Raw genomic sequence first — 25,891 nt, 5'->3', positions numbered from 1 at the left:
CTTCTGTTTAGCCTTCTGAACATAATTTACACTTTTCATTGCAACTTAAGTTTAACAAAAGGCCACCATTATGACTGTCAATGATAGTTCTTAGATATAATATAAAAATGCACCGATACACTTTGTGGATGTACCTTAAGGAAATTTGCACTTACATTAAATGGCGCATTTTGCATTCTTAGGTCTGTTTGTGATAAGTTTTTTTGTACTCTTTCTGATTGTCAGACTGATGTAATTTCTCTGCTAATTGTAACCTCTCACCTCTTTTAAGTTTTCTGCTTTGAATTTTCTATTACCATTGAAGGAAAAGAGAAACTCTTGTTAGCAATTACGTCTTCCCTGAGATACTGTTAGAAAGTCCACATGTTTCAGTTGAGGAACTTTATGCCATTTATTTTTGATTGTTCAGACATCACTTTGTCTCAGATTCTAGTTTTAACGATGTTCTTTCTCAAATGAGATACATAGCTCATTCAAAATGAGTGGCAGAGGTTGAATGGGAAGAATTTGGTACTAAAATGTAAACACAGCCCTTAAGTCAACAACAAAACATAGAGGAGAAAAAGCTCTATACAAGATTTCAGCAGAATCAGGGATTTCTATCCCAAATATTTGTGACAATGCTAAACAAAGTAGAATCCTTTTCTGAGTTGGTGTTACTTCTTTACAGACATTTGGATCTCTCTGAGAAGTGAAATTAACCATAATAATCTAGCCAAAATATTGACGGGAGATACATATGTTATTCAATTGACATATTCCAATTTCACAATTTGGGTATTGCCAAGAAAGAGAAGCTGATTAACTTTAGTTGCAAAAGACACACATGAGAAAAATATTAATCTTTACTCCTTCCTGAGACTCCACTAAAATTATAGTAACAAAAATAAAATGATTAAATGAAAAACAACAAACAGAAGAGTGAACTTCATTGGCAAGAGATTTAAACAAACTTACAAAAAATGTAAAGTGGATAGAGGAATGAAGCTGCAGGATGAAAGAAGCTACAGGCTCACGCATGTACAAAGTAGACTATAACTGCAGAGAGACCTCTGCCGAACCTGGGGAGGCTCAGAATTTCGATGATGAAGAAGGAGTGAATCGTGGAATGAAAGTTACAGTCAAAAGCACCATTTCCATATCCCAAAGCACAACTTTGGACCATCAGGTGCTTACCCCTTAGCCAAAAAAATGAGGGATAGTTAAAGCAATTTATTGAACATACAGGAATGACTAGGCTAGAGGGGGTCAGAGCACCTCTACATTCTTGCTTTTAGAGTATCCTGGCTAATTGATGCCTGTTCTCTAAAAAGAAAAGTCTGTCTGTTCACGAGATGCAATAAACCAAATAAAGCTTCTATAAATCTTTAGTCAGGGCTCACTAGACTGTGAAGAAAGCCTGTAATCAAAGTGAAAAAGACTGAGTAAAAGAAATTTAAATTAAATGATAGTAGTGGGGAGGTGGATTGGAGGAGATAATAAAACAGAAGATAATTATAACACCTCTAAATTATTATTCCCAGATAGATTTGAGAAGATGGTACTTCCTTAAAATAGGAAGAAAAGGGTATGAAAAAATTAAAGCAATTTTAATTTGTGAAATTAATTTTAAATTGCAAAAGCAATTCGAAATTATAAACCTGATTGCCAAAAGAAGGAAAAATTGAATGAAAGCATTTGAAGATAAGTTTCAGAAAATCTCCCAGCTAGTATAAAGAAAAAAAGATCTGTGAATACTTAAAAAAAGGAGAAAATAAAATCCAATCTAAATGTTTAATGCCCACTTAATTAGAAGTTCATAAAAAAAGAATAAGTTGATGAACAGGGGAGAAATTCTCGAAGATGTGAGAAAATATTCAGAATTGAAGGATTTGAGTCTCTAGATTGAATGAACTCACCAAATGTCCATTACATTAAAGGATTTTTAAAAAAAGACACCAAACAGTAGCAGTTTTGGAAGTTTTGGAACTCTGAGGATAAAGAGAAGATACTATGTTACCAAAGAGAAGATAAAGTAATATCTACTATTAGAATTATCAGATTGACATTTGACTTCTCATCAGTAACAATGGATAGTCAAAGACAATGGAGAAATGCTTTAGAGGTTCTGAGGTGAGCAGGATGGTTAAGCTAAAGTTATATAACAAGCAAGCTATCAATCATGTAAGAGCGTTGTGAGACAGTGGGGTACATCCTGTGGCCTGTTAGCGTGACTACTAGAGTCAGTAGGAATATTGCCTGGTATTCTAAATCTCCAGCATTGAGTCTAAGTCTCTACTTGGACCAGGTTGTGCTAGCCTTGAAGGACTGAGAAGGATGGAAGGATAATCTTTGTTAGCCTGAGTATATTGTTTTACAGTAGTCTCATTTTGTGCTAGTCATCATTCTGTGTTTTATTTAGGTTAGTTCAGACTTAATCGAGAGATGGATGAGGTGTCCTGGGCCGAGCATCATTCTGTGTTTTATTTAGGTTAGTTCAGAGTTAATTGAGAGATTGATGAGATGTCCTGGGAGTAAGTGAGGTTATGTTTGGCCACTCTGGACTATGTACCAGACTACTCATTCCAATGTTCCAATAGCTGGCTATGGACAAAAACTGTTAGGCTTTCAAAAGATGTGATGTCTCCTCCTTTCATTCAAACTTTATGAAATTCAGTGGAAAGCATGTAAAGGAGATCAATTAAAAATGTGCCATCTAAGAACAGTTACCCTCAGAAGCAGGGCTGAGGTAGAGAACATCTTCATTATTTGAATATTTTAACTATGCATAGTATTACATCGATTTACATTTTTAAAAATAGATGATCAAACACTTCTGATAGTGAATTTTGAAGATAACAGTTTCCCCTTGTGGATTATTACTTCTACTTACATTCTCGTTTGACTGACAGAGGAACAATCTTCTCTTCCTTCCTTAGAGGATGGTCCATGTGCACAATCAGGTGATGGAGTCTCAGGGACCTCACAGTCTCTAAGGAGATGTTGCACGTTTTAGAGATAGTCGCCGTGCCATTTGGGTTCTGAGCAAGGTATTCCTCTGGCGGATTAATCAAGACTTGTGACGGGGAAAGAGATATTTGAGGAGCAGTTTTTCCCACAGCTGAATAAATAAATCGAAGAAAATTTTCACAGTCAAGATTGGGTTGGAGTTCAGTTCTTACTTCAGATACAGCTGAGGCAAAAACGGAGAAACAAAATTAAATATAAAAATTTGTCACATCATATTTTTATGGTGTTAAAGATGGATTTCCCCAAATTTTTATGTGACGTCAAAATGTTGAAAACATGTCCCTCTCAGATACTTCTTCTCACATTTTACAAAATTTCACAATTCCATCTGTTATACCCACTATCTCCAATTTGAGAGGAAAAATTGGTATCTCCACTTTCATTCAACCTTAAAATTACATTATATAAACCTCCAAAACTTTAAATTTATGGCAACGTAATGAAGGAACACTATGACACTATCTCTATTCCTTCAATGTTTTGTTAATTTGAAGTTTGGGAAATTCTTATTCTCTTAGAGTCTTCTTCTTTCCTCTTTCTCCTTCTTCACTCTCTCTCTTTCTTCTCTTTTCCCAGTGAAACTCCTGACACTGTTCATGAATTTTACCCTCTGGATTAAAATCAGTGCAACGTAGGGCTAAAAAGTTAGTTTAGTGGGCAGAAGACTTAAATGCTGTACCTGATCCCACATTGTGTGAAAATGGGCGAGTCATATAATAATCATTGGCTTCCAGTTTTTTCTTCTGTATAACAAAAGACTTGACATGGGTGACCTCTATCATGGCCTTTCCTTCTCTAATATTCTTTCTCTGCACCTTAACTTTCAGACCACATCCCCCATGATTTTGACTCTACATAAAACCTTTACGTACTTATAATGTTAAGGCAGGTTTGTCCTCCATGGCTGCCATGTGGGAACACATTAAATAGACATTTGTAGCAGGCTTCATCTTCAAATGTCACTTCACGAATAGTTATGAATGAGGAATTGGGTTCAATGGCCTTGCAGTGCAGCCGATTTATATATGGTGGAAGAATCTTTTCTCCATATCTACTGCTATATTTGCCAATATTTTGTGGCAAAGAATCTTGGATCTTCTGCCAGGTAATTTGCACAACATCTGCTGGAGTTGTTAAATTGCAGAAAATCGTCACATTTTCTCCCAATACAGCTGTCTCATTATTTTTGTGCTTTATCCTATGTGGCGAATCTGAAAATGAAACCCAATATGAATGAAGAGAAATGCGCTTTCATACTATCCTGGACTTACCCCTTCATAACACTTGTCTCCCTGTTTTATAATTATCTTTTATTTTCCTCTCTTCTCCACTAGAAAATAAACTCCCCTATCTTCTTCACCATTGATATGCAGCTTCTAAAAGTATTTCTGGCATACACTACCTAGTCAATAAATACTTAATGAGTGCAAAAATTCAAACACAAATTAACCAATATAAGATAAGTATGGTAATTTTGATGAATTTCTGGAGGCTGAATGTGAACTAGCTTGAAGGTGAAAAACTCCTCAGGGCTCCAGTCCTAGGGAAGACCCCAAATTCCATAGGTTTCACCAGCAGGAACCTCATCAGGTTCTCATGGTAAAGAGCCAAGAAAAATCATCTTATATCTTTGGAAAAGGGAGAGAAAAGTACCATTTGGAAACAAGCCCAGTGCATTTTCCATTAAAAGACCTACTCTCCAGGGGAAAAGACTTTACCAGATCTTTATCTCATGTAGTTGGAAGGACAATAACCCAACTCCAGTTCCTGTTAGCTTTCCTATCTCATCTAAGAGGGGGAAGGAGAAAAAAAAGGTAAGAAAACTTGTGAAGGTCACAGCCAAGGGACACAGACCCACTAAAAGAGTAAGATTTAACTATAAGATTTTAAAATACTTCTTCTGCCCCATGTTTTACAGTCACATCAATAGGCTCCAATATAATGACATTGGATTACAGCTGAAATGGTTACAAGGCTCAAACTCTAATTAATAATGAGTTATTACAGGAGTTCAAAAACAACAGGGGAGACAAAAACAAAGAAACTGCAGGAATCTGAAGCGCCTGACACCTAGACCTACAGCAAACAGTAAACACAACCCAGCTCCTAGCCAGATAAACATAAAACCCACGCTAAAGCTCTATTTACCCTCATTCCTGTTAGCTGATGCAACATGTCTGCATTTCAACAAACGATTACAAGGCGTGCTAAAAGCCAAGAATAAAAAACAGTCTAAAGAGACAAAGCAAGCCCGACTTAAATATAGTACAGATTTTGAAATTACCAGACAGGGAATTAAAAATAACTATGATTAATATATTAAGGACTCTGGTGGGAAAAGTTGACACATGCAAAAACACATGGATAATGTAAGCAGAGATTTAGAAACTCTAAAAAGAATAAAAAGAAAATACGAGAGATATTAAAAGAAAAATATAGACCAAAATCTCTTGTGAACATAGAAACAAAAATCCTAAACAAAATATTAGCAAATTGAATCCAAAAATGTATTAAAAAATCATACACCACAACCAAATTGATTTATCCCAAATATGCAAAGCTGGTTCAACATCTGAAAATCAATTAACGTAATCCAAAACATAAAAAAGAACAGTCATATGATATCAATAGATGCAGTAAAAGCATTTTAAAAGATCCAACACCAATTTATAATAAACATTCTTAGTAAACTAGGAATAGAGAGTAACTTCCTCCAACTGATAAAGAATATCTACAAAAACTTACAGCCAACATCATACTTCAACAGTGAAAAACTCAAAGCTTTCCCACTAAGATCAGGTACAAGGCAAGGATGTCCTCTCTCACCACTCCTCTTCAACATCATCATACTGAACATTCTCCCTAGTGCAATAAGGCAAGAAAAGGAAATAAAAGGTACACATATTGGGAAGAAAGACATAAAACTTTCTTTGTTCACAGATGACGATCATCTTACATAGGAAATCAGAAATCAACACAATCAAATCAACAAAAGAAACTCTTGGGACTAATAAGTGACTTTAATCAGGCTGTAGGATTACAAGGTTAATATACAAAAGTCAATCTCTTTCCTGTATATCATCAATTAACAAGTGGAATTTGAAATTAAAAACAGAATACTATTTACATTAGCAGCCCCAAAATGAAATACTCAGATATAAGTCTAATAAAATATGTACGAGATCTCTATGAGGGAAACTACCAAACTCTGATGAACAAAATTAAGCAAGAATTAAATAAATGAGAGATATTCCATGCTCATGGATAGGAAGACTCAACATTGTCAAGGTATCAGTTTTTCCCAATTTGATCTGTCGATTCAATGCAATCCCAATCAAAGTCTCAGCAAGTTATGTTACGGATGTCAAAAAACTGATTCTAAAGTTTAAATAGACAGGCAAAAGACCTAGAATAGCCAACGTAATATTGAAGGAAAAGAACAAAGTTGGAGAACTGACACTATGCAACTTGAAGACTTAGCTTAAAGCTATAGTAGTCAATATGTGTGGTATTTTCAAAAGAATAAATAGATCAATGGAACCGAATAGATAGCCCAGTTATGGACCCACACAAATATAATCAACTGATTTCTTACAAAGATGCAAAAGCAATTTGGTGGAGAAAAGATAGTCTTTTCAACAAATGATGCTACTGAGATACTTAGATGTCTGATTACTTTTCCACAGCTGCCATAACAAATTACCACAAACTTGGTGGCTTAAAACAGTGGAAATTTATTTTCTCACGGATATAGAGGTCAGAAGTCCCAAATTGAGATATCAGTAGAGTTGGTTCCTTCCAGAGGCTCTCAGTGAGAATCTATTCCATGCCTCTCTCCAAGCATCTAATGGTTGCCAATGAGCCTTGTGATTCCTTGATTTTTAGATGCATCACTCCAATCTCTGCCTTCATCTTCTCTGTCTCTGTGTATAGTCTCCTCTTCTTGTAAGGACACCAGTCATTGGATTTAGAGCCCACTCTAACTCAGGATGACTTCATCCTGAGATCCTTCCCTTAACTTCATCTGCAAAGATCCCATTTCTAAAAAGATCACATTCTGAGGATTCAGATAGACATGAATTTTGGAGGGATACTATTCAACCCTCTACAACATTCATATGCTAAAAAAAAATTAATATAGACACCTAACTTTCACAAAAATTAACTCAAAATGGATTATATCTAATTGAAAAATGGATTAGATCTAATTGAAAAATTCAAAAGTATAAAACTTCTGGAAGAAAACATAGGAGGAAATCTAGGTGGCATTGGGTTTGGTGATGAGTTATTAGATACAATACCAAAAGTATGACCCATGAATGAAAAAAATTGATAATTTGGACTTTATTAAAATTAAAACTTTTATTCTGTGAAAGACAATTTAAGAGAATGTAAAGACAAGCCACAGATTGGAAGAAAGTATTTGTAAAACACACATGTGATATAGGATGTTGTGCTGCTCCTGCAGGGCTGCTGTAACAAAGTGCCACACACTGGGTAGCTCATAAACAACAGAAATTCATATTTATCACAGTTCTGAAAGATGGAAATCCAAGATTAAGGTGCCAGCATGGTTGAGTGAGGGCTCTCTTCTTGGTTGCAGACTTCTTGTTGTAGCCTCACATGGTGGAAGGGATTAGGAAGCTCTGTGGATCTTTTATAAGAGCGCTAGTCCCATTCATGAGGGCTTCACCTTCATGACCCAATCACCTCCCACAGGCCCCACCTACTAATTCCATAACCTCTGGGGGTTAGCATTTCAACATACAAATCGGAGCAGGGACATAAACATTCAGACCATAGCAGACTTGTATCCAAAGTACACAAAAACAATAAGAAAACAAACAATTAAAAAATAGGCAAGAAATCTGAACTGACACCTCACCAAAGAAGATACACAAATGGTAAATAAATACATGAAAAGATGCATAAAATCTCTTCTCATTAGGAAATTGCAAATTAAAACAATAATAGGATTCCACTACATATCTGTTAGAATGGCTAAAAAAAAAAAAAATACAATACCAAATGCTGATGAGGATGTGGACAAAAACAGGAACTCTCATTCATTGCTGATGGGAATGCAAAATGACAGTTTGGCAGTTTCCCACAAAACTAAACACACTCTTACCATATGATACAGCAATGGTGCTCCCAGGTATTTACCCAACTTATTTGAAAACTTTATCCACACAAAAACCTGCATGCAAATTTTTATAGCAGTCTTATTCATAGTCACTCAAAACTGAAAACAAGCAAGATGACTTCGATAGGTGAATGAGTAAACAAACTGTATATCTATACAACAGAATATTATTCAGCCATGAAAAAAAAAGAGCTACCAAACCACAAAAAGACATGGATAAACCTTAAATGCATATTGCTAAGTGAAAAAAGCCAGTCTAAAAAGTCTACATATTGTATAATTCCAATTATATGTCATTTTGGAAAAGGTGAAACTATAAAGGCAATAAATATATCAGTGGTGGCCAGGGTTCAGGGAGAGAGAGGAGGGTTAAATAGGTGAGACACAGGGGATTTTTAGTATAATGAAACTATTTTTTATGATACTATAATGGTCGATAAGTGATATTATGCATTTGTGAAAATGCATAGACCTTTACTCACATAAAAGGAACCTTAATGTATACAGATTTTTAAAAAATCATTTAGGGCCAGCCCTGGTAGCCTAGGGGTTAAGTTTGGCAGCTCTGCTTCAGCAGCCCAGGTTCAGTTCCTGGGCATGGACCACCACCACTCTTGGCCATGCTGGTGGTTCACACACAAAATGGAGGAAGATTGGCACAGAGGTTAGCTCAAGGAGGATCTTCCACAGCAAAAAAAAAAAAAAAAAATCATTTAGGAGACTAGAGATTCCAAGGAGTGAAGACTATAACCTGAAAATGTAATTGTATTACAAAAGAACCCTATGTTAACATAAGAGTTGATAGTATGTACACGTGATATGATATACTTAAAATGACACTTTATCTCTGTGGTCTACCGCCCCAAAGTTGATAACCCCAGTCTAGTCATGAGAAAAACATTAAACAAATTCTGATAGAGGGTAATTCTACAAAATACTTAACGAGTACCCCTCAAACAGTCAAGGTCTTCGAAAATAAGGAAATTCTGAGAAACTGTCACAGTCAAGAGGAGTCCAAGGAGACATGATAAATTAAGGTGATATCCTGGATGGGATCCTTAACCAGAAAAAGACATTAGGTAAAAACTAATGAAATTTGAAAAAGCTGTGGACTTTAGTTATGAAAAATATATCAAACTTGATTTATTAATTATAACAAATGTACCATACTAACGTAAGATGTTAATAATAGGGAAAACTGGATAAGGGTTCCCATTTACCATATGGGAACTCTGTACTATTTCCTCAATTTTTCTATAAGCCTAAAACTATTCTAAAAGATACAATCTTTTTAAGAAGTAAATTCTACTTCTATATAAGCAAATGGAAAATTAAAATTTGAAGATATCATTTACAATACCCTCCCCAAATAAAAAGAAAGACATACATAGGGATAAATGAATTGAAAGATATATAAGACCTCTCCACTAAGATTTACAAAATATATTTGAAAAAATCAAAGAAGACTTAAATAAGTGGAAAGATATATCATAGAGAGGAAAAAACACAAAGATGTCAATTCTTTCCAAGTAAATTTTTAGATTCAATGAAAATCTAATAAAACTCAAGTAGTTGGTAAAATTTTAATTCTGGAATTTGACAAGCTGAATCTAAAAAAAAGCCAAGGCAATAAACTGAAGACTTACTATCCAGATATAGGGCTAAAGTAATAAAATGTGATATTGATTCAAGAATAAGCAGACAGATGAATACAATAAAATAGAGAGTCAGAAACAGACCCACACAAATATGGTCATCTGATATATATGACAAATGGAACAGACAGTGCATGGAATTTGGAAAAAGATGATCTTTCCAATAAATGATAATGTGTACATTGGACACCTATATGGAAAAATTATATATTGACCCCCATCTAAGACCAGAGATAAAAATCTATTTCAAATGCATTAGAGATCTAAATGTGAAAGATAAAACATAGCTTTAAAAATAAAGTATTATAGGGACTGCTGGAAAGACGGTGGCACAAGAGGACTCTGAACTCATCTTCTTCCACAGACACAACAAATTTACAACTACTCTTGGAATAATTACCCCTGAGAGAGAGCCAGAAACTGGATAAAAGAACCACCACAACAAGGGACAGCACTGACTGAGGTGGAAGAGTCAGAAATACCTTTCTGGAGAGGAAAAAGCCACATTCCAGCTGTGGTGCTTCACGGCTGGGAGCAATCTGAAGGTATGAAACTTTCCCTGCAGGAGCCAAAGCAGGAGAGATTTGCCACAACAAGTAGCTTTTGAAGTCGGCACAACTGAGAAAATTGTCATAATATCTGGCTTTGCTGGCTATTAAAAACAATGGGGAACACTCCCAGAAAAGCTATTGAACATAAGAGAAAGAAAAACCTTCTCTTGAGTAGCCTACCTACAAATTCACCCATTCTGGAAAGCAACACAAAATCACCAGAAAGAAAGGTGCACAGTCCTTTGGTGAAAGATACTCACTTGATAGGCTCTGGGTGTATCTCAGGTAGGCAGGAGGTTACTGAGTTCTCTGCAGGGACTGGGACATTGGCAGCAGCCAATATTGTGAACTGGTACAGGTGTGCTGACACAGATGCTGGCAGAAGCCATTGGATTTCTTCCCTTTGCCTGTTAGCACAGGGGTTTGCCCCACCCACTAGAGCACCAATTTAACCCAGCTTAGCCAGGGAAGGCAGACCACCTTAGGGACTGGCCCTGCCCTCCAGCCAGCCCTGTGACAACTTGTGGACCTGCATAGGTGGGGTGTGTAGGACCTCTGCAGTGGGGTGAGTGGGTCCACTTCTGTGGGGGGGGGGCATGCATGGGGGAATGCCTCAATTAAAGGAGTGTATGGGGCCTCTTCGGCAGGGTGAGTGGGTCCACTTCAGCAGGGCAGGGAGTGTGCATGGGGCAGGACTGCATCATCAGTGTTTGTGGGCCTGCAGGCAGTTGGGCTTGTCAGCTGCAGCAGACTTGTGGTTCTCAAACAGCCACATAAGGGATCTACCCCACCTTCCAATGTCTGAAACAATTGAGTGCTGCCATGCCTGGGGCAAGCCCCATCCAGCTAAAGTCCTGAGAGAGCTGAAAATAGCCTCAAAGTTCAGAGGCCTGAAGCAATTGTGAGCCTCTGAACCTAACAACTGGCTGCACTAGGGGCTTACTCACTTAACAGCAAAACTGAAGCAGGAATGTTCTATTAGACCTTGAAGCAAACTGTGCTGGGGCTCCCCTTGCCCAATAAAGTAAGTGAAGGGACCATAGCAGCCACACACAGCTGAGCCCTACAACCAGCTAGCAAGGGGGACAGCTTAGCCTCCCTGTGCACCTGCAGTAAGAGCAACCCTGCCACAACAGAAGGACACATGATACCAACACAGGGGACATTCCTAGAACATTTGGAACTGGTGACGAGATGGAAGCACATTGCTGGGCCTCATAAGGCATCTCTTACTTAAGACCACCTCTCCAAGATCAGGAGATGTAGCTGATCTACCCAATACATAGATATAAACACAGAGAAATAGGCAAAATGAGGAGACAACGGAATATGTTCCCAATAAGGAAACAGGACAAATCCTCAGGAGAAAAACTTAATGAAACAATTTACCTGATAAAGAGTACAAACTAATAGACATAAGGAAGCTCTCTGATCTTGGGAGAAGAATAGATGAACACTGTGAGAACTTCAACAAATAATTAGAAAATATAAAAAAGAACACATTCAGAAATGAAGAATATAATACTGGAAATGAAAAATTCACTAGAGGAACTCAATAGCAGAACAGATGAAACAGAAGAATGGATCAGTGAACTGGATGAAAGACTAGAGGAAATCACCCAGGCTGAACATTTAAAGGAAAAAAAATTAAAAACAATGAGGACAGTGTAAGTGACCTCTGGGACAAATCAAGCATACTAACATCTGTATTATAGGTGTCCCAAAAGGAGAAGAGAAAGACAAAGGGGCAGAGAATCTATTTGAAGAAATAATAGCTGAAAACTTTCTTAACATAAGGAAGGAAACAGACATCCAGGTACAGGAAGCACAGAGAGCACCAAACAAGGTGAATCCAAAGAGGCCCACATCAAGACACATCATAATTAAAATGTCAAGAATTAAAGATGAAGAGAGAATTCTAAAAGCCTCAAGAGAAAGGCAACAAATTGCATGCCAAGTAAACCCCATAAGGCTACCAGCTGACTTCTCAGCAGAAATCTTTCAGGCTAGAAGGGAGTGGCATGATATATTTAAAGTTCTGAAAGGAAAAAGCCTACAGCCAAGAATACTCTATCCAGCAAGATTATTATTCAGAATGGAAGGAGAGATAAAGAGTTTTCCAGACAAGCAAAAACTAAAGGAGTTTATCACCAAAAACAAGCCTTGCAAGAAATGTTAAAGGGAGATATTTAAGTGGAAAAGAAAAGACCAGAAACAGTAATAAAAAAATGATACAAAAAATAAAATAAAATAAAATCACTAGTAAAGGCAAACATACAGTAAAGGTAGCAGATCAACCATCTATGAAGCTAACACAAAGGTCAAAGGACAAAAGTACTAAAATTGTCTATTTCCATGATAAGAGGTTAACAGATATACACACACACAGAAAAGTTAATATGATATTAAGACACAAAATGTGGGAGGAGGGGAGTAAAAGAGTAAATGTTTTAGCAAGAGGTCAGACTTAAGAGACCACCAACTTAATATACATTGCTATATATGTAGGTTATTATATGTGAACATCATGGTAATTACAAACCAGAAACCTATAATAAATACACAAATAATGAGAAAGGAACACAAACATAATACCAAAGAAAGCTATCTAACCACAAGAGAAAAGAGTGAGAGAATAAGAAAGGAATAAAGAAGTACTAAAACATCCAGGAAAAAAGTAACAAAATGGCAATAAGCACATATTTATCAATAACTATTTTAAATGTCAATTGATTAAATGCTCCAATCAAAAGACGTAGGGTGGGGGGGTCTGACCCCACGGCCGAGTGGTTAAGTTCGTGCGCTCCGCTGCAGGCGGCCCAGTGTTTCGTTGGTTTGAATCCTGGGCGTGGACATGGCACTGCTCATCAAACCACATTGAGGCAGCATCCCACATGCCACAACTAGAAGGACCCACAATGAAGAATATACAACTATGTACTGGGGTGCTTTGGGGAGAAAAAGGAAAAAAATAAAATCTTTAAGAGATAAAAATAAAAAAAAGATGTAGTGTGGCTAATTGGATAAAACAACAAGACCTATATATATACTGCATACAAGAGACACACTTCAGACCTAAAGACACTCACAAACTGAAAGTGATGGGATGGAAAAAGACAATCCATGCAAATGGCAATGAAAATAAAGCTGGGGTAGAAATACTTATATTGGACAAAGTAGACTTTAAAGCAAAAATTGCAACAAGAGACAAGGAAGGACACTACATAATGTAAAGGGAACAATCCAACAAGAGGATATAACACTTGTAAATATCTATGCACCCAACATACAAGCACCTAAATATATAAAGCAATTATTAATAGACATAAAAGGAGAAATAGACAGTAACACAATAATAGTAGGGGACTTTAACACTCCACTTACATCAATGAATAGATCATCAAAACAGAAGATCAGTAAGGAAACATTGGCTTTAAATGACACATCAGACCAGATGGACTTAGTAGATGTATACAGAACATTCTATCCAAAAACCGCAGAATACACATTCTTTTCAAATGCACATGGTACATTCTCCAGGATTGATCACATATTAGGCCATAAAACAAGTCTCAATAAATTTAAGAAGATTGAAATAATACCAGGCATCTTTTCTGACCACAACAGTATGAAACTAGAAGTCAAATACAAGAAGAAAACTGGAAAAGCCACAAATATGAGGTGATTAAACAAAATGCTACTAAACAATGATTGGGTAAACAAAGAAATCAAAGGAGAAATAAAAAAATACCTGGAGACAAATGAAAATGAAAATATGACATGCCAAAATTGATGGGACACAGCAAAAGCGGTAGTAGGAGGGAAGTCTATAGCAATACAGGCCTACTTCAACAAACAAGAAAAATCTCAAATAAACCATCTAACAGTGCACCTAAAGGAACTAGAAAAAGAAGAACGAACAAAGCCCAAAATCAGTAGAAGGAAGGAAATAACAAAAATCAGAGTGGAAACAAATGAAATAGAGATTTAAAAAAATAGAAAAAAATCAATGAAACCAAGAGCTGGTTCTTTGAAAAGATAAAACTAGACTCACCAAGAAAAAAAGAGAGAAGGCTCAAGCAAATAAAATCAGAAATGATTTTACTATGGAGAAATTACTATGGAGACCTCATAAATACATAAGTTTATAAGAGAATACTACAAAAAGCTATATGCCAATAAATTGGATAATAGAGATGAAATGAATACATTCTTAGAATCATACAATCTTCCAAAACTGAATAAGATGAAATAGAGAATTTGAATAGACCCATCACCAGTAAGGAGATTGAAAGAGTAATCAAAAGCCCCCAAAAAACAAAAGTCCAGGACCAGATGGCTTCCCTGGTGAATTCTACCAAACGTTTAAAAAAGACATAATATCTGTCCTTCTTAAACTCTTCCAGAAAATTGAAGAGGAAGGGAAGCTTCCTAACTCATTCTACAAGGCCAACATTACTGTCATACCAAAACCAGACAAGAACAACACAAAAAAAGAAAACCATAGGCCAATATCACTGATGAACATTGATACAAAAATCCTCAACAAAATACTAGTAAATTGAATACAACAATACATTAAAAAGATCAGGCACTATGATCAATTGGAATTTATTCCAGGGATGCAGGGATGATTCAACATCCACAAATCAATCAATGTGATACACCACATTAACAAAATGAAGAATAAAAATCGTGATCATCTCAATAGACACGAGGAAGCGTTTGACAATATATAGCATCCATTTATGATAAAAACTCTGAATAAAATGGGTATAAAAGGAAAGTACCTCAACATAATAAAGGCCATATATGACAAACCCACAGCTAATATCATTCTCAATGGAGGAAAACTGAAAGCTATCCATCTAAGAACAGGAACCAGACACCGATGCCCACTTTCACCACTCTTATTTAGCATAGTATTGGAAGTCCTAGCCAGAGCAATCAGGCAAGAAAAAGAAATAAAAGGGATCCAAATTGGAAAGAACAAAGTGAAACTGTCACTTTTTGCAGATGACATGATTTTACATATGGAAATAAACATATATTTATTCTATTATAAATATATAATATGCTTATATTATTTAATATAATAATATCATATATAATATTCTAAATATATATTTAGAATATTCTAAAGAATCCACCAAAAAATAATAGAAATAATAAATGAATACAGTAAAGTTGCAGGATACAAATCAACATAAAACTCCGTCCTGTTTCTATACACTAACAACAAAGTAGCAGAAAGAGAAATTAAGAATTCTATCCCACTTACAATTGCAACAAAGAAGAATAAAGTACCTAGGAATAAGTTTAACCAAAGAAGTGAAAGACCTGTACACTGAAAACTATAAGACATTATTGAAAGAAATTGAAGATGACACAAAGAAATGGAAAGATATTTGGTGCTGCTGGATTGGAAGAATTAACATAGTTAAAATGTCCATGCTTCCTAAAGCAATCTACAGATTCACTGCAATCTCCACCAAAGTTCCAATGACATCCTTCACAGAAATAGAACAAAGAATCCTAAAATTTATATGGAACAACAAAAGACCCCAAATAGCCAAAGCAAGCCTGTGAAAAAAGAACAAAGCTGGAGGTATCACACTTCCTGATTTCAAAATATACTAAAAACTTTTTAATACTAATTAAAACAGCATGGTACTGGCACAAAAACAGACACACATATCAAGGGAACAGAGAACTGAGAACTGAGAACTCAGAAATAAATTCACACATCTATGGGGAGCGAATATTTTACAAGGGAGCCAAGAACATTCAATGGAGAAAGGAAAGTCTTTTCAATAAATCATGTTGGGAAAACTGGACAGCCACATGCAAAAGAATGAAAGTAGGTCGTTATCTTATACTACACACAAAAATTAACTCAAAATGGATTAAAGACTTGAATGTAAGACCTGAAGCCACTAAATTCCTAGAAGAAAACATAGGCAGTACACTCTTTGACATTGCTCTTAGCAGCATATTTTCATATACCATGTCTGACCAGGTAAGGGAAACAAAATTAAAAATAAAGAAATGGGACTTACATCAGACTACAAAGCTTCTGCAAGGCAAAGGAAACCATCAAGAAAATGAAAAGACAACCTAACAATTGGGAGAAGATATTTGCAAACTATATATCTGATAAGGGATTAATATCCAAAATATACAAAGAAGTCATGTATCTCAACAACAAAAAACAAACAACCCAGTTAAAAATGGGGAAAAGATCTGAAACAGACATTTTTCCAAATAAGATATACAGATGGCCAACAGGCACATGAAAAGATGTTTAACATCACTAATTGTCAGGGAAATGTAAATCAAAACTATAACGAGATATCACCTCATGCCCATCAGAATGTCTGTAACTAACAAGACAGGGACAATAAGTGTTGAAGAGGATGTGGAGAAAAGGGGACTCTCATACACTGCCGGTGGGAATGCAAACTGGTGCAGCCACTATGGAAAACAGTATGGAGAAGCCTCAAAAAATTAAGAATAGAGCTACCATATGTTCCAGCTATGCCTCTGCTGAGTACTTATCCAAAGAACATGAATGCATAAAGATACATGCACCCCTATTGCAGCATTATTCACAATAGCCAAGACTTGGAAACAATGTAAGTGCCCATCAACCAATGAATGCATAAAGAAGATATGGTATATATACACAATGGAATACTACTCAGCCATAAAAAAGATGAAATCTTGCCATTTGCAACAACATGAATGGACCTTGAGGCTGTTATGCTAAGTGAAATAAGTCATATGGAGAAAGTCAAATACCATATGATCTCACTCATAAATAGAAGATAAAACCAATAACAAGCAAACGCATAGATACAGGGATTAGATTAGTGGTTACCAGAGGGAAATGGGGGAGGGAGGAGGGTGAAAGAGGTGACTGGGCACATGTCTATGGTGATGGGTGGTACTTGGTCTTTTGGTGGTGAAACAACATAACCTACACAGAAATCAAATTATAGTGATGTACACCTGAAATTTATGTAATGTTACAAACCAATGTTACCTCAACAAAAAAACCCTAAATTTAACTTAAAAAAGAGAAGTGCAAAGCTTAATGGAAAAATAAATAAAAAATAAAATAAAGTATCATATAACATCTATTTGGCTGGAATAGCAAATGATTTATTAAATAGGACACACACCAACAGTTATTTGATACTTTATTCCTTTCTTAGGAATATGAAATCATAAAGAACCAGAAGTGAAAAATTGGTCTATTTTAAGATTTAATAACTTCAGTCTATGAAAAGATACATCTTCAGAAGTAAAAGGCAATCCACAGAGTGAGAGAAGATATTTGCTATACATATATATGGCAAAGGACTTGTATTTTAATATATACATAATTTCACAAATCAATAAGACAAAAACAGGTAACTCAATAGAAAATTGAGCAAAATATTTGAATATGCACATCACAAAAGAGAATGTCTAAATGGCCAATAAACATATTTAAGATGCTCAACTTCTTTAGTCATCAAGGAAATACACATTAAAACCTGGACTGATTAATGATTAACATGAAAGACAGACAATACCAAGTTTAGTGAGGATGTATAGAAAACACAGTTCACACACACTCTGATGGGACTGTAAATTTGAAGACCCCTTGGCTGTATCTTAAAGCTGAACATAGGCATATGCTATGACCAGCAAATCTATTCCTGGGTATACTTCTAATAGAAATGCATATATATGTTCTCCAAAACACATGTACAAGGATGCTCATAGAAGCACTATTTGTAATAGTCAAAAGCAAGAAATTACCCAAATGCAAATCAATAGAAGAATTGGTAAATAAATTATAGTATTTACACAATGGAATGTTATAGAGCGATGAGATTTCCTGAACTACATCTACTCTCAGCAATACGCATAATGCTCACCAAAATATTGTTGAGCCAAGGAAACCAGAAACAAATGCATAAATGCTAACTTATTTCATTTATATATAAAAGTTATATATATTTTATTATATAAATATTATACATATATTATATATAAATTATATACAAATAATATATACAAATTCTATACATATAAATATTATGCATATATTTATATAAAGAACAGCAGATAAAAACAACCGATACAGACATTAGGAAGTGGTACTCTTAGGAGGGGACAGTAAAAGGAAGGGTGCATGAATAAGGCCTTGGGAGGCTGTGAATGTTCTGTTCTTGATCTGTGCTGGATATATTGGTGTGATCACTATGAAAATTAATATAACTGTATAGTATGCTTGTACACATTCCTGTATGTCAGTTTTACTTAAATGCAAAGATTAAAAAACTCCTTACCTAGAAGGTATCATAGTTTTTTTTCCTCTGCTGAATTCCTATAGAACATTAGTTGTTGCCCTTACCGTGAACTAAACTGATTTTAGATGGATTCAAGTTAAATATCCTTAATCAAATAATTTTAAACAACTAGAAAATAATAGGACTTAAATATTTAATAAATCCTTAATGTGTCTCAAGTGTATACCAGTTTGTAAAGATAAGAGAACCCACAAAGGAAACAATTAACAGATTAGACAACATAAAATGAAAAACTTCCTGATGACCAGGAAAACCTCAAAACCAGTCAAACTCAAAAAGGAAATTGGCTGCAAAAACTACTGCAAAGCAAACTAACTAAACGAACCAACTGACCAACTAACTCGCAAAGAGCTCCTTTGTTTCCAGCATGTTTGTGGTTTCCCTGGGTTGAGCTACCCGCCCTCACTTCAGAAGCCCTGCTCATGACCTTTCTTTCATTCTCTGTTTACTAAGTCACTTTCAAATATGCTCAACTGAAACAGTTTGCTTGCAACCAACAACTTGGATAGTTACGTGATTGACATGCAGACCCAAACATAATGTTCAGTTCACCTAACTTTATGAAAGTAAAAAGACCACAGCCTGGTATTTATCTGCCACTGATTTCCAGCCAAATGCATTTGAGAGAAAAAGTGAAGAATTACCTAATCCTTGTACGCAGATGGGAAGCATGAGCAGCTGGAGAATGGGATGGAGTGGAAAGCCCATGAAATTTGATGACAAAAGTCTTCACTAATACTGGAGTATTTCTTTTTCTAACTAAACTCCAGCACTGAAAGGAAAAGTTTACCAGGTCTTTTGCCTTTCCCGCCAAAATGTTACTCATTAACTGGGGTCCATTAAAACAATTTCTTCCCCTTGCCGTATTTTTTAACTTCCTTGTCTGTCTAACCTCCAAGTCTATTCAGAATCTTAGATTTATTTATACAATTTTCTTAAACATATCTGCCGGCTGTTCTGTAGCTGTCACATGATTCAAACACAGGCTCTCAAAACTTAACCTGCTGACTTGCAAGAAAATTTAATTAGCTCTTCTTTGGGTCGTTTCAACCTTTCCCAGTATTTCATGCCGTTTTATTTACAGACATAACAGACATGAAACCAGTCTATCCACAATGGGTAAGATCACTTGCGTTTTCTCTTAAACTCTCCCTGCATACTAGTACTTTATGAAGAGGGAAAGCACTCCTTGTCTGGTGCTTTCTGTTTCTACTTTTCTCTTTTAAATTCCAACCCAGCCACCTGCCTCTTGGCATTTCATGCACACAAACTCATCCAGCTTCTCCACAGTGTCTTCCTCCTGCGGGATTCTGGAAAACCATTGTTCATTTACTACCAGGGCAAAGAATACTTTAACATAAACAATCCATTTGAAAGTGAGGATTTTCCCCCCTACATGTCTGCTATTGCTGGCTTAAAGATTGATGTCTTCTGGGCTAAATGTTCTGTCTTACAAGTTAGGGATAGCGATCTTTACAAAGAATCTCCCGGAACTATATTTAACTGGCCAAACAGACCAGGGGTGGGGATTGAAGCCAGGGCTAGGACTTGGGGCAAATCCCATCCCCAGAGAAGTGAGTTGGGCTTGACTTCTCAGGACTGAGATCCTTCACCAGCCTCCACTTCACACACACACACACATAACCCCCTGCACCCTCCCCCCAACAAACGTGCACACAATAACGTGTGCCCACACAGGGACACATTTTGGGCAGTAAGTCTTTTCTTTCCCCTTTTTCTCACTCATAAATCCCTATAAAAAATTACCTGCCCCTCTCATAACTTCTCCCTCAGCTTCTGTCTCAGAGGTAACAGAAGCCTCCATTGGCATGAATGGTCACACCTCCACCGCCCATCCCCCATACATGAGTATTCATCTCTTTCCTAGGGCTCTAAGTGCGGAGGTCCTTCTTTCCTCTTTTCTTGAGACGAACCTTCCCTCTATCTAAATTCTGGCCTCGTAAGCCCACAGGCTAAGCCCACTACCCATCTGAGAGCTGTTGATTCTGTCAATGAGGCAGAGAAAACTCAGTTCCCAAAGAGCAAAGGAAACTGATCTGATGAATCTATTGCCTCTGGTGTTGGGAGCCACACCTGAGACAGGGGGAGGGGTCATTGTGAATAAAGAGGTATTAGGATTAGAGGCCCAGCAGCCACTGAGTCAGTCAGTAGCACTGTTGCTATGTTGGAAATTCTGCTGTTTCTATGAAATTCTCCTGAGGTGAACACCTAGTCGCTGATTGTTTTCTTGTGTTCCGCCACAGGCCCAGCTGGGTGAGCAGTGAGGGATAGGTTGCTGAAAGACCAAAGGAAAAACCTGGAGACAGTGAATGAGACATATGGATTTGTTGGAGTTACTTATAAGGAAGGTCCAGTGGCGGTTGGCTGGACAGGAAATGCGCACCCGCCACTGCCCCCCAAGAGAAGCTTGCTTAAGTAGGCGGAGGAACAAAGGCTGTGTGCTTGCCAAGGGGAAGTGTCCCTGTATGACCTGCATTCCAAGGACCAGAGGCCCCACCCCGCCACTCCCCGCCAACTCGCCCCCCCGCCCCAACCACGCCCGGGGGGCCTCCGTGTTCCCTCAGACTTCAAGGTTTTTGTGCTAACTCTCCCAAGAGAAAGCAGCTGGGTTAGCCAAGCCCAGGACTGTTATCACCGTGAGTTCTGCAGCAGAGACCAAAGCAAGTTGTTCTGAGTGTCCACCTGTGGTTGTAGTTTCTCTCTTTAATTAGCCCTTGTTTATAGATGTACTATTATATCAGGTCTTTGTGTCAACATCTGATATGCACTGGGTCGGGTGTGCCTCTCATGCTTATTTAGTTGAAATACTGCAGTTGTCAGGCATCTCATCCAGGGGGCTAGGGCCCTGTCTTCTGTCCTCAGTTGTTGTTTCAGCAAGCTGTTTATTTGTTCCATCAGCCCTGTGGCTGTGGAGTTGCATGGCAGGTGAAAATGCCAATGTATGTCCATCTGATCAGCCCATGTCTGTACACGGTGGCCAGTAAAATGTGTACCTTGGTCACTGTTGATGTCCATGGGAACACCATACACAGAAGAGAGGTGTTCCAGGCCTCTTTTTGTGGTCTTCTGTGTGGTCCTCCTGCTGGGGTAAGCCTGCAGCAGTCCTGTAGACGTGTCCACACAAGTGAGACCATACTGGCAGCCATCAGAAAGAGGCAAGGGCCCAGTGTAGTCCATCTTCTGGCACTGAGCAGGCTGGTTATTTCCGGCAATTTGGCCTGTGTGCCGGGGAATGGCCCAGGGTTCTGTAAGGAAGAGGAGGGTCACATCTGACAGACCTGCATGGCACAGCATAGCACAGGGGGAGGCCCCAGGCCTTGGCAACAGCCCATAGGGTCCTTTGTCCTTTGTGTCCAGTCTTCTTGTGTAGTCACTTTGCCATTCTTTTGGCTGACGCTTATTCTAGGAGACAGATCTGAGCTAACTCGTCTGCTTGTTGGTTCCCTGGTGGCTTTGTCGCCTGATGTGCAGACACATGGTATGCTGTTATCGTCATTCCCCAGACCCGCTGCCAGGTATCATCCCAGAGTTCTGCCCCCGACAACGGGCGGCCATTAATAGTTCACTTTTGTTGTGCCCATTGTGCCATCCACAGGGTGAGCCCCTTTCCACAATTGGGGTTTATTGCTTTGCCTCTGCCAGAGACCCCATCTGAATCCCTCTGGGTAACTGGAATTGTCCAATTCACACGGTTGTCCTTGTGTTAAAACACCCAAGGACTGGATTTGTTACTGTTATTTTGGCTTGGGTCAGGGCCTCCTGCTTGGTGGTCCCCCAGTCCCAGATACTTTGTACTTTGCTGTTGTTCACCACCCATCCTCAATGGCATGGGTGGGTGAGGAGCGAGTGGGAGGCTTCTCGAAGGTCTGAAGAAGACTCGAGGTTAACATGGCATCGTGGATATAACGAAACAAGGCAACATCAGGGGGTTTTGTCCTTCGGGTGGTGTTATAGAAGCATTGCTGCAGGGTGCAGTGAAAAGTAATGGAAGTCATTTTGCTCATTTCTACCCCCCACAGCTAAATGCCTCTTGCCCTTGTAGACCAATAAACTGTTATTTCCACATGTGGCCTCCAGTTCCCCAATACCCAAGCCATCCTCAGAGAGCTGCAGGGATAGGTCGAGGTCCTTTGGCTCTCCCCCTAGTGGAGGGGGTTAGGGTGTTCTCAGGCTGTCACTGGGCCTGCTCTTAAAGCCACCAGAGCAGTGTTAGGTTGTTTATCACTTTTTTTCCCCTAAGGGGTGCTTGCTGTTCCCGGGCTGCGGTAGTTGTTGGGCAGACAGTTCTCTCTGCGCTTTGCTCAGCCTCAGTGGGGCCAACACCAGAGAGGGGAGAGGGGCAGGGAGTCCCAGCCACCCGCTGCTCCCACTGGTGCCAGTGGCTGGACCATGCTTTCACCGCATTGTCCCTGCCCCCACAGGCACTTTTTGTCCCCGACCAGACATGCTCCTGGCCTGTCTTTGCTCCTGTGCATGTACTGGAGCCAGTCTTCTTGTGACCGCCTTACTTTTGATATTGAAACTTATTTATTTTAATCTCGGCTACTTTGGCCAAACACAAAACTCTTTAGGGTTTGTCTTCCACAAAACTTTTGTTACTTGTTTTTAAAATTCAGATTTTGTTCCATGCCTTTTTGTTAGTACTTTAAGACAAATTTATTTCTTTTAACAAAATGAAAAAAATGTTTCTATTCTTTATAGCTTTTTTCCTGAAAACATACATTTTACTTTCCTTATATACAGACTTTTTAGAAATATATGTTTTCTCATAGAAAATTTCTCAGCATGCACAAAACATGTTTATCAATTAACTCAAGCATCTTTTAGTTTCTTTGAGATAAGAAACCAAAGGCAGACAAATCTAGGCTTAGTAATCAATTTCTATTTTATCTTCTTTGGAAAGTGACCTAGAAACTCAATGAATTTTTATCATTTAACTTAATTTAGCAAAACTCTAAGGTTTCAATTTACCAAAAAGATGTTGGAAGCTGTTTTTCAAGTGTTTAGACCATAAAACATATTGTACCTGAAAACTCTTACCCATTTTTATTTAAATCATTTGTTCCCAACAATTATGTTTAGATTCCTCACAGAAACTTCATGTGACATTAAAGCAATTAGCTATCAGGGCCGGCCTGGTGGCCCAGCGGTTAAGTTCACACGTTATTCTTCTCTGCGGCCCAGGGTTCATCGGTTAGGATCCTGGGTGTGGACATGGCACCGCTTGGCACGCCATGCAGTGGCAGATGTCCCACATATAAAGTAGAGGAAGATGGGCATGGATGTTAGCTCAGGGCCAGTCTTCCTCAGCAAAAAGAGGAGAATTGGCAGCAGTTAGCTGAGGGCTAATCTTCCTCAAAAAATAAAAAAAATATAAAAAAACATAAAGCAGTTAGCTATCATCTTAGGTTGTTTTAAGGACATACAGCATAACACATAATTATTGTTAAAAAGTTTCCCCCCAACAAATTTTCAACCTTTTCACATCTATCTAGTTTACTTGTTCCACAATTCCACCAGTTCTGTGGCAATATAATCCCTCACGATGGAATGCACATGCCGAACTGGGGGAGATGTGTCCATGGGATCTACCCCTGCCAGTCGGGGCTGATCAGACCTCTGTCCTTTCCTCAGACTCCCATAGGCATGTTGACAGAGCCTCAGTAATTTTAGCTTGAACCAGCCGTGTACCCTTTCGAGTCTTAACTTTTCCTGTAGCTGCCTTACCTTTGCCTTAGCTTCCATTTTGGCTTCTGTTGCTAATTGAACAGTGGCAGGGAAGGACCATCCCACTGCAGCAGCTACTGCCCAGGCTTCTGATTTCTCTCTCATTGTTTCTCCTGCCCAAGACTTCTCCTACCTTCGTTGCAAGCCATCCTACAGTGGGGAGGGGCTACCCCATGGCTGTAGCAATGGCCTGGGCTTCTCCCATGCCCAGGACTTTCCCCTAGGCCTTTTGGCATTTGGGGAGCATCCCTTTACCCATGCAGTGGGCCCCATCTATCAAGATGGGTGGCAACTGGCCCCCACAGTGAAGAAACCAGCCAACCCGGAATTACCCCTGTGGATTTCCCCTTCCCATGCCCCAAAGTCTCGGCACTCACATGATTTTCTTTGGTCTCCTGGTTGGCTTGCCAAGTGTTCCACCACATGCAGTGTGGGACAGGTTGCCCAGAGACCAAAGAAAAGACCCAGAGACAGTGAATGAGACATATGGGTTTATTTAGGAGTTACTTACAGGGAAAGTCCAGTGGCAGTAACTGATACAAATTACCTGTCCAGCCAGCCACCACTGGACCTTCCCTGTAAGTAACACCCCCAATAAACCCATATGTCTCATTTGCAGTCTCTGATCTTTTCTTTGGTCTCTTGACAACCTATTCCACACTTCTCACCCAGATGGGTGTGTCATGGAACACTTGTGAGTCATAAAGATGTGAACGCAAGCATTGAAACTTTAAAGGGTGACTACAACCGCAGTAAAGTGCTCTAAAGGAAACCATGTCTAAAGAATTAAAGGAAAGTATGAGAATGATGTCTCACCAAATATAAAATATCAATAAAGAGATAAAAATCATAAAAAGGAATGAATAGAAATTCTGGACTAAAGTACAATAACTGAAATGAAAAATTCACTAGTGGGGCTCAACAACAGATTCGAGCAGGCAGAAAAGAGAATCAGTGAAGCTGAAGATAGATCAGTTGAGGCTATCCAGCCTGAGGAACAGGAAAAAAAAGAATGAAGAAGAATGAGCAGAACTTCAGAGACCCGTGGGACACTATCAGTGCACCATAGTCATAATGAGAGTCCCAGAAGTAGAGTGGAGATGGAAAGGGGACAGAAAGACTATTTGAAGAAATAATGGCTGAAAACTTGCCAAATTTGATGAAAACCATTAGCCTACATATCCAAGATGATCAGCAAACTCTATGTAGAATAAATACAAACAGATCCACACATAAACACATCATGATCAAACCGTCAAAGACGAAGAAAATCTTGAAAGCAGCAAGAGAGGGTGACTCACAGGCACAAAGGAGTTTCAAGAACACTAACAACTAATTCTTCATCAAAAACCACAGAGGTGAGAAGGCATATTAAAAGTGCTAAAAGGAAAAAAAAACATGTTAACAAAGCATTCTGTA

The 25,891-nt window shown here is 38.2% G+C and overlaps 1 protein-coding gene across 1 annotated transcript; it reads right to left on the bottom strand.

Annotated features, from left to right (window-relative positions):
- Positions 1-1,367: 1,367 nt before the first annotated feature.
- Positions 1,368-22,039, bottom strand: LOC124238160 (nectin-3-like). Its single transcript, XM_046658800.1, has 4 exons — positions 21,739-22,039; positions 3,882-4,220; positions 2,873-3,172; positions 1,368-1,399 (listed from the first exon to the last, which is right to left on the bottom strand). The coding sequence occupies exons 1-4, from the start codon at positions 22,037-22,039 to the stop codon at positions 1,368-1,370; spliced, it is 972 nt and encodes a 323-aa protein (XP_046514756.1).
- Positions 22,040-25,891: the final 3,852 nt, after the last annotated feature.

The sequence above is a fragment of the Equus quagga genome, chromosome 4 (assembly GCF_021613505.1).
Source record: "Equus quagga isolate Etosha38 chromosome 4, UCLA_HA_Equagga_1.0, whole genome shotgun sequence".
Lineage (NCBI taxonomy): Eukaryota > Metazoa > Chordata > Mammalia > Perissodactyla > Equidae > Equus > Equus quagga.
This window is presented reverse-complemented; position numbering and strand designations above follow the sequence as displayed.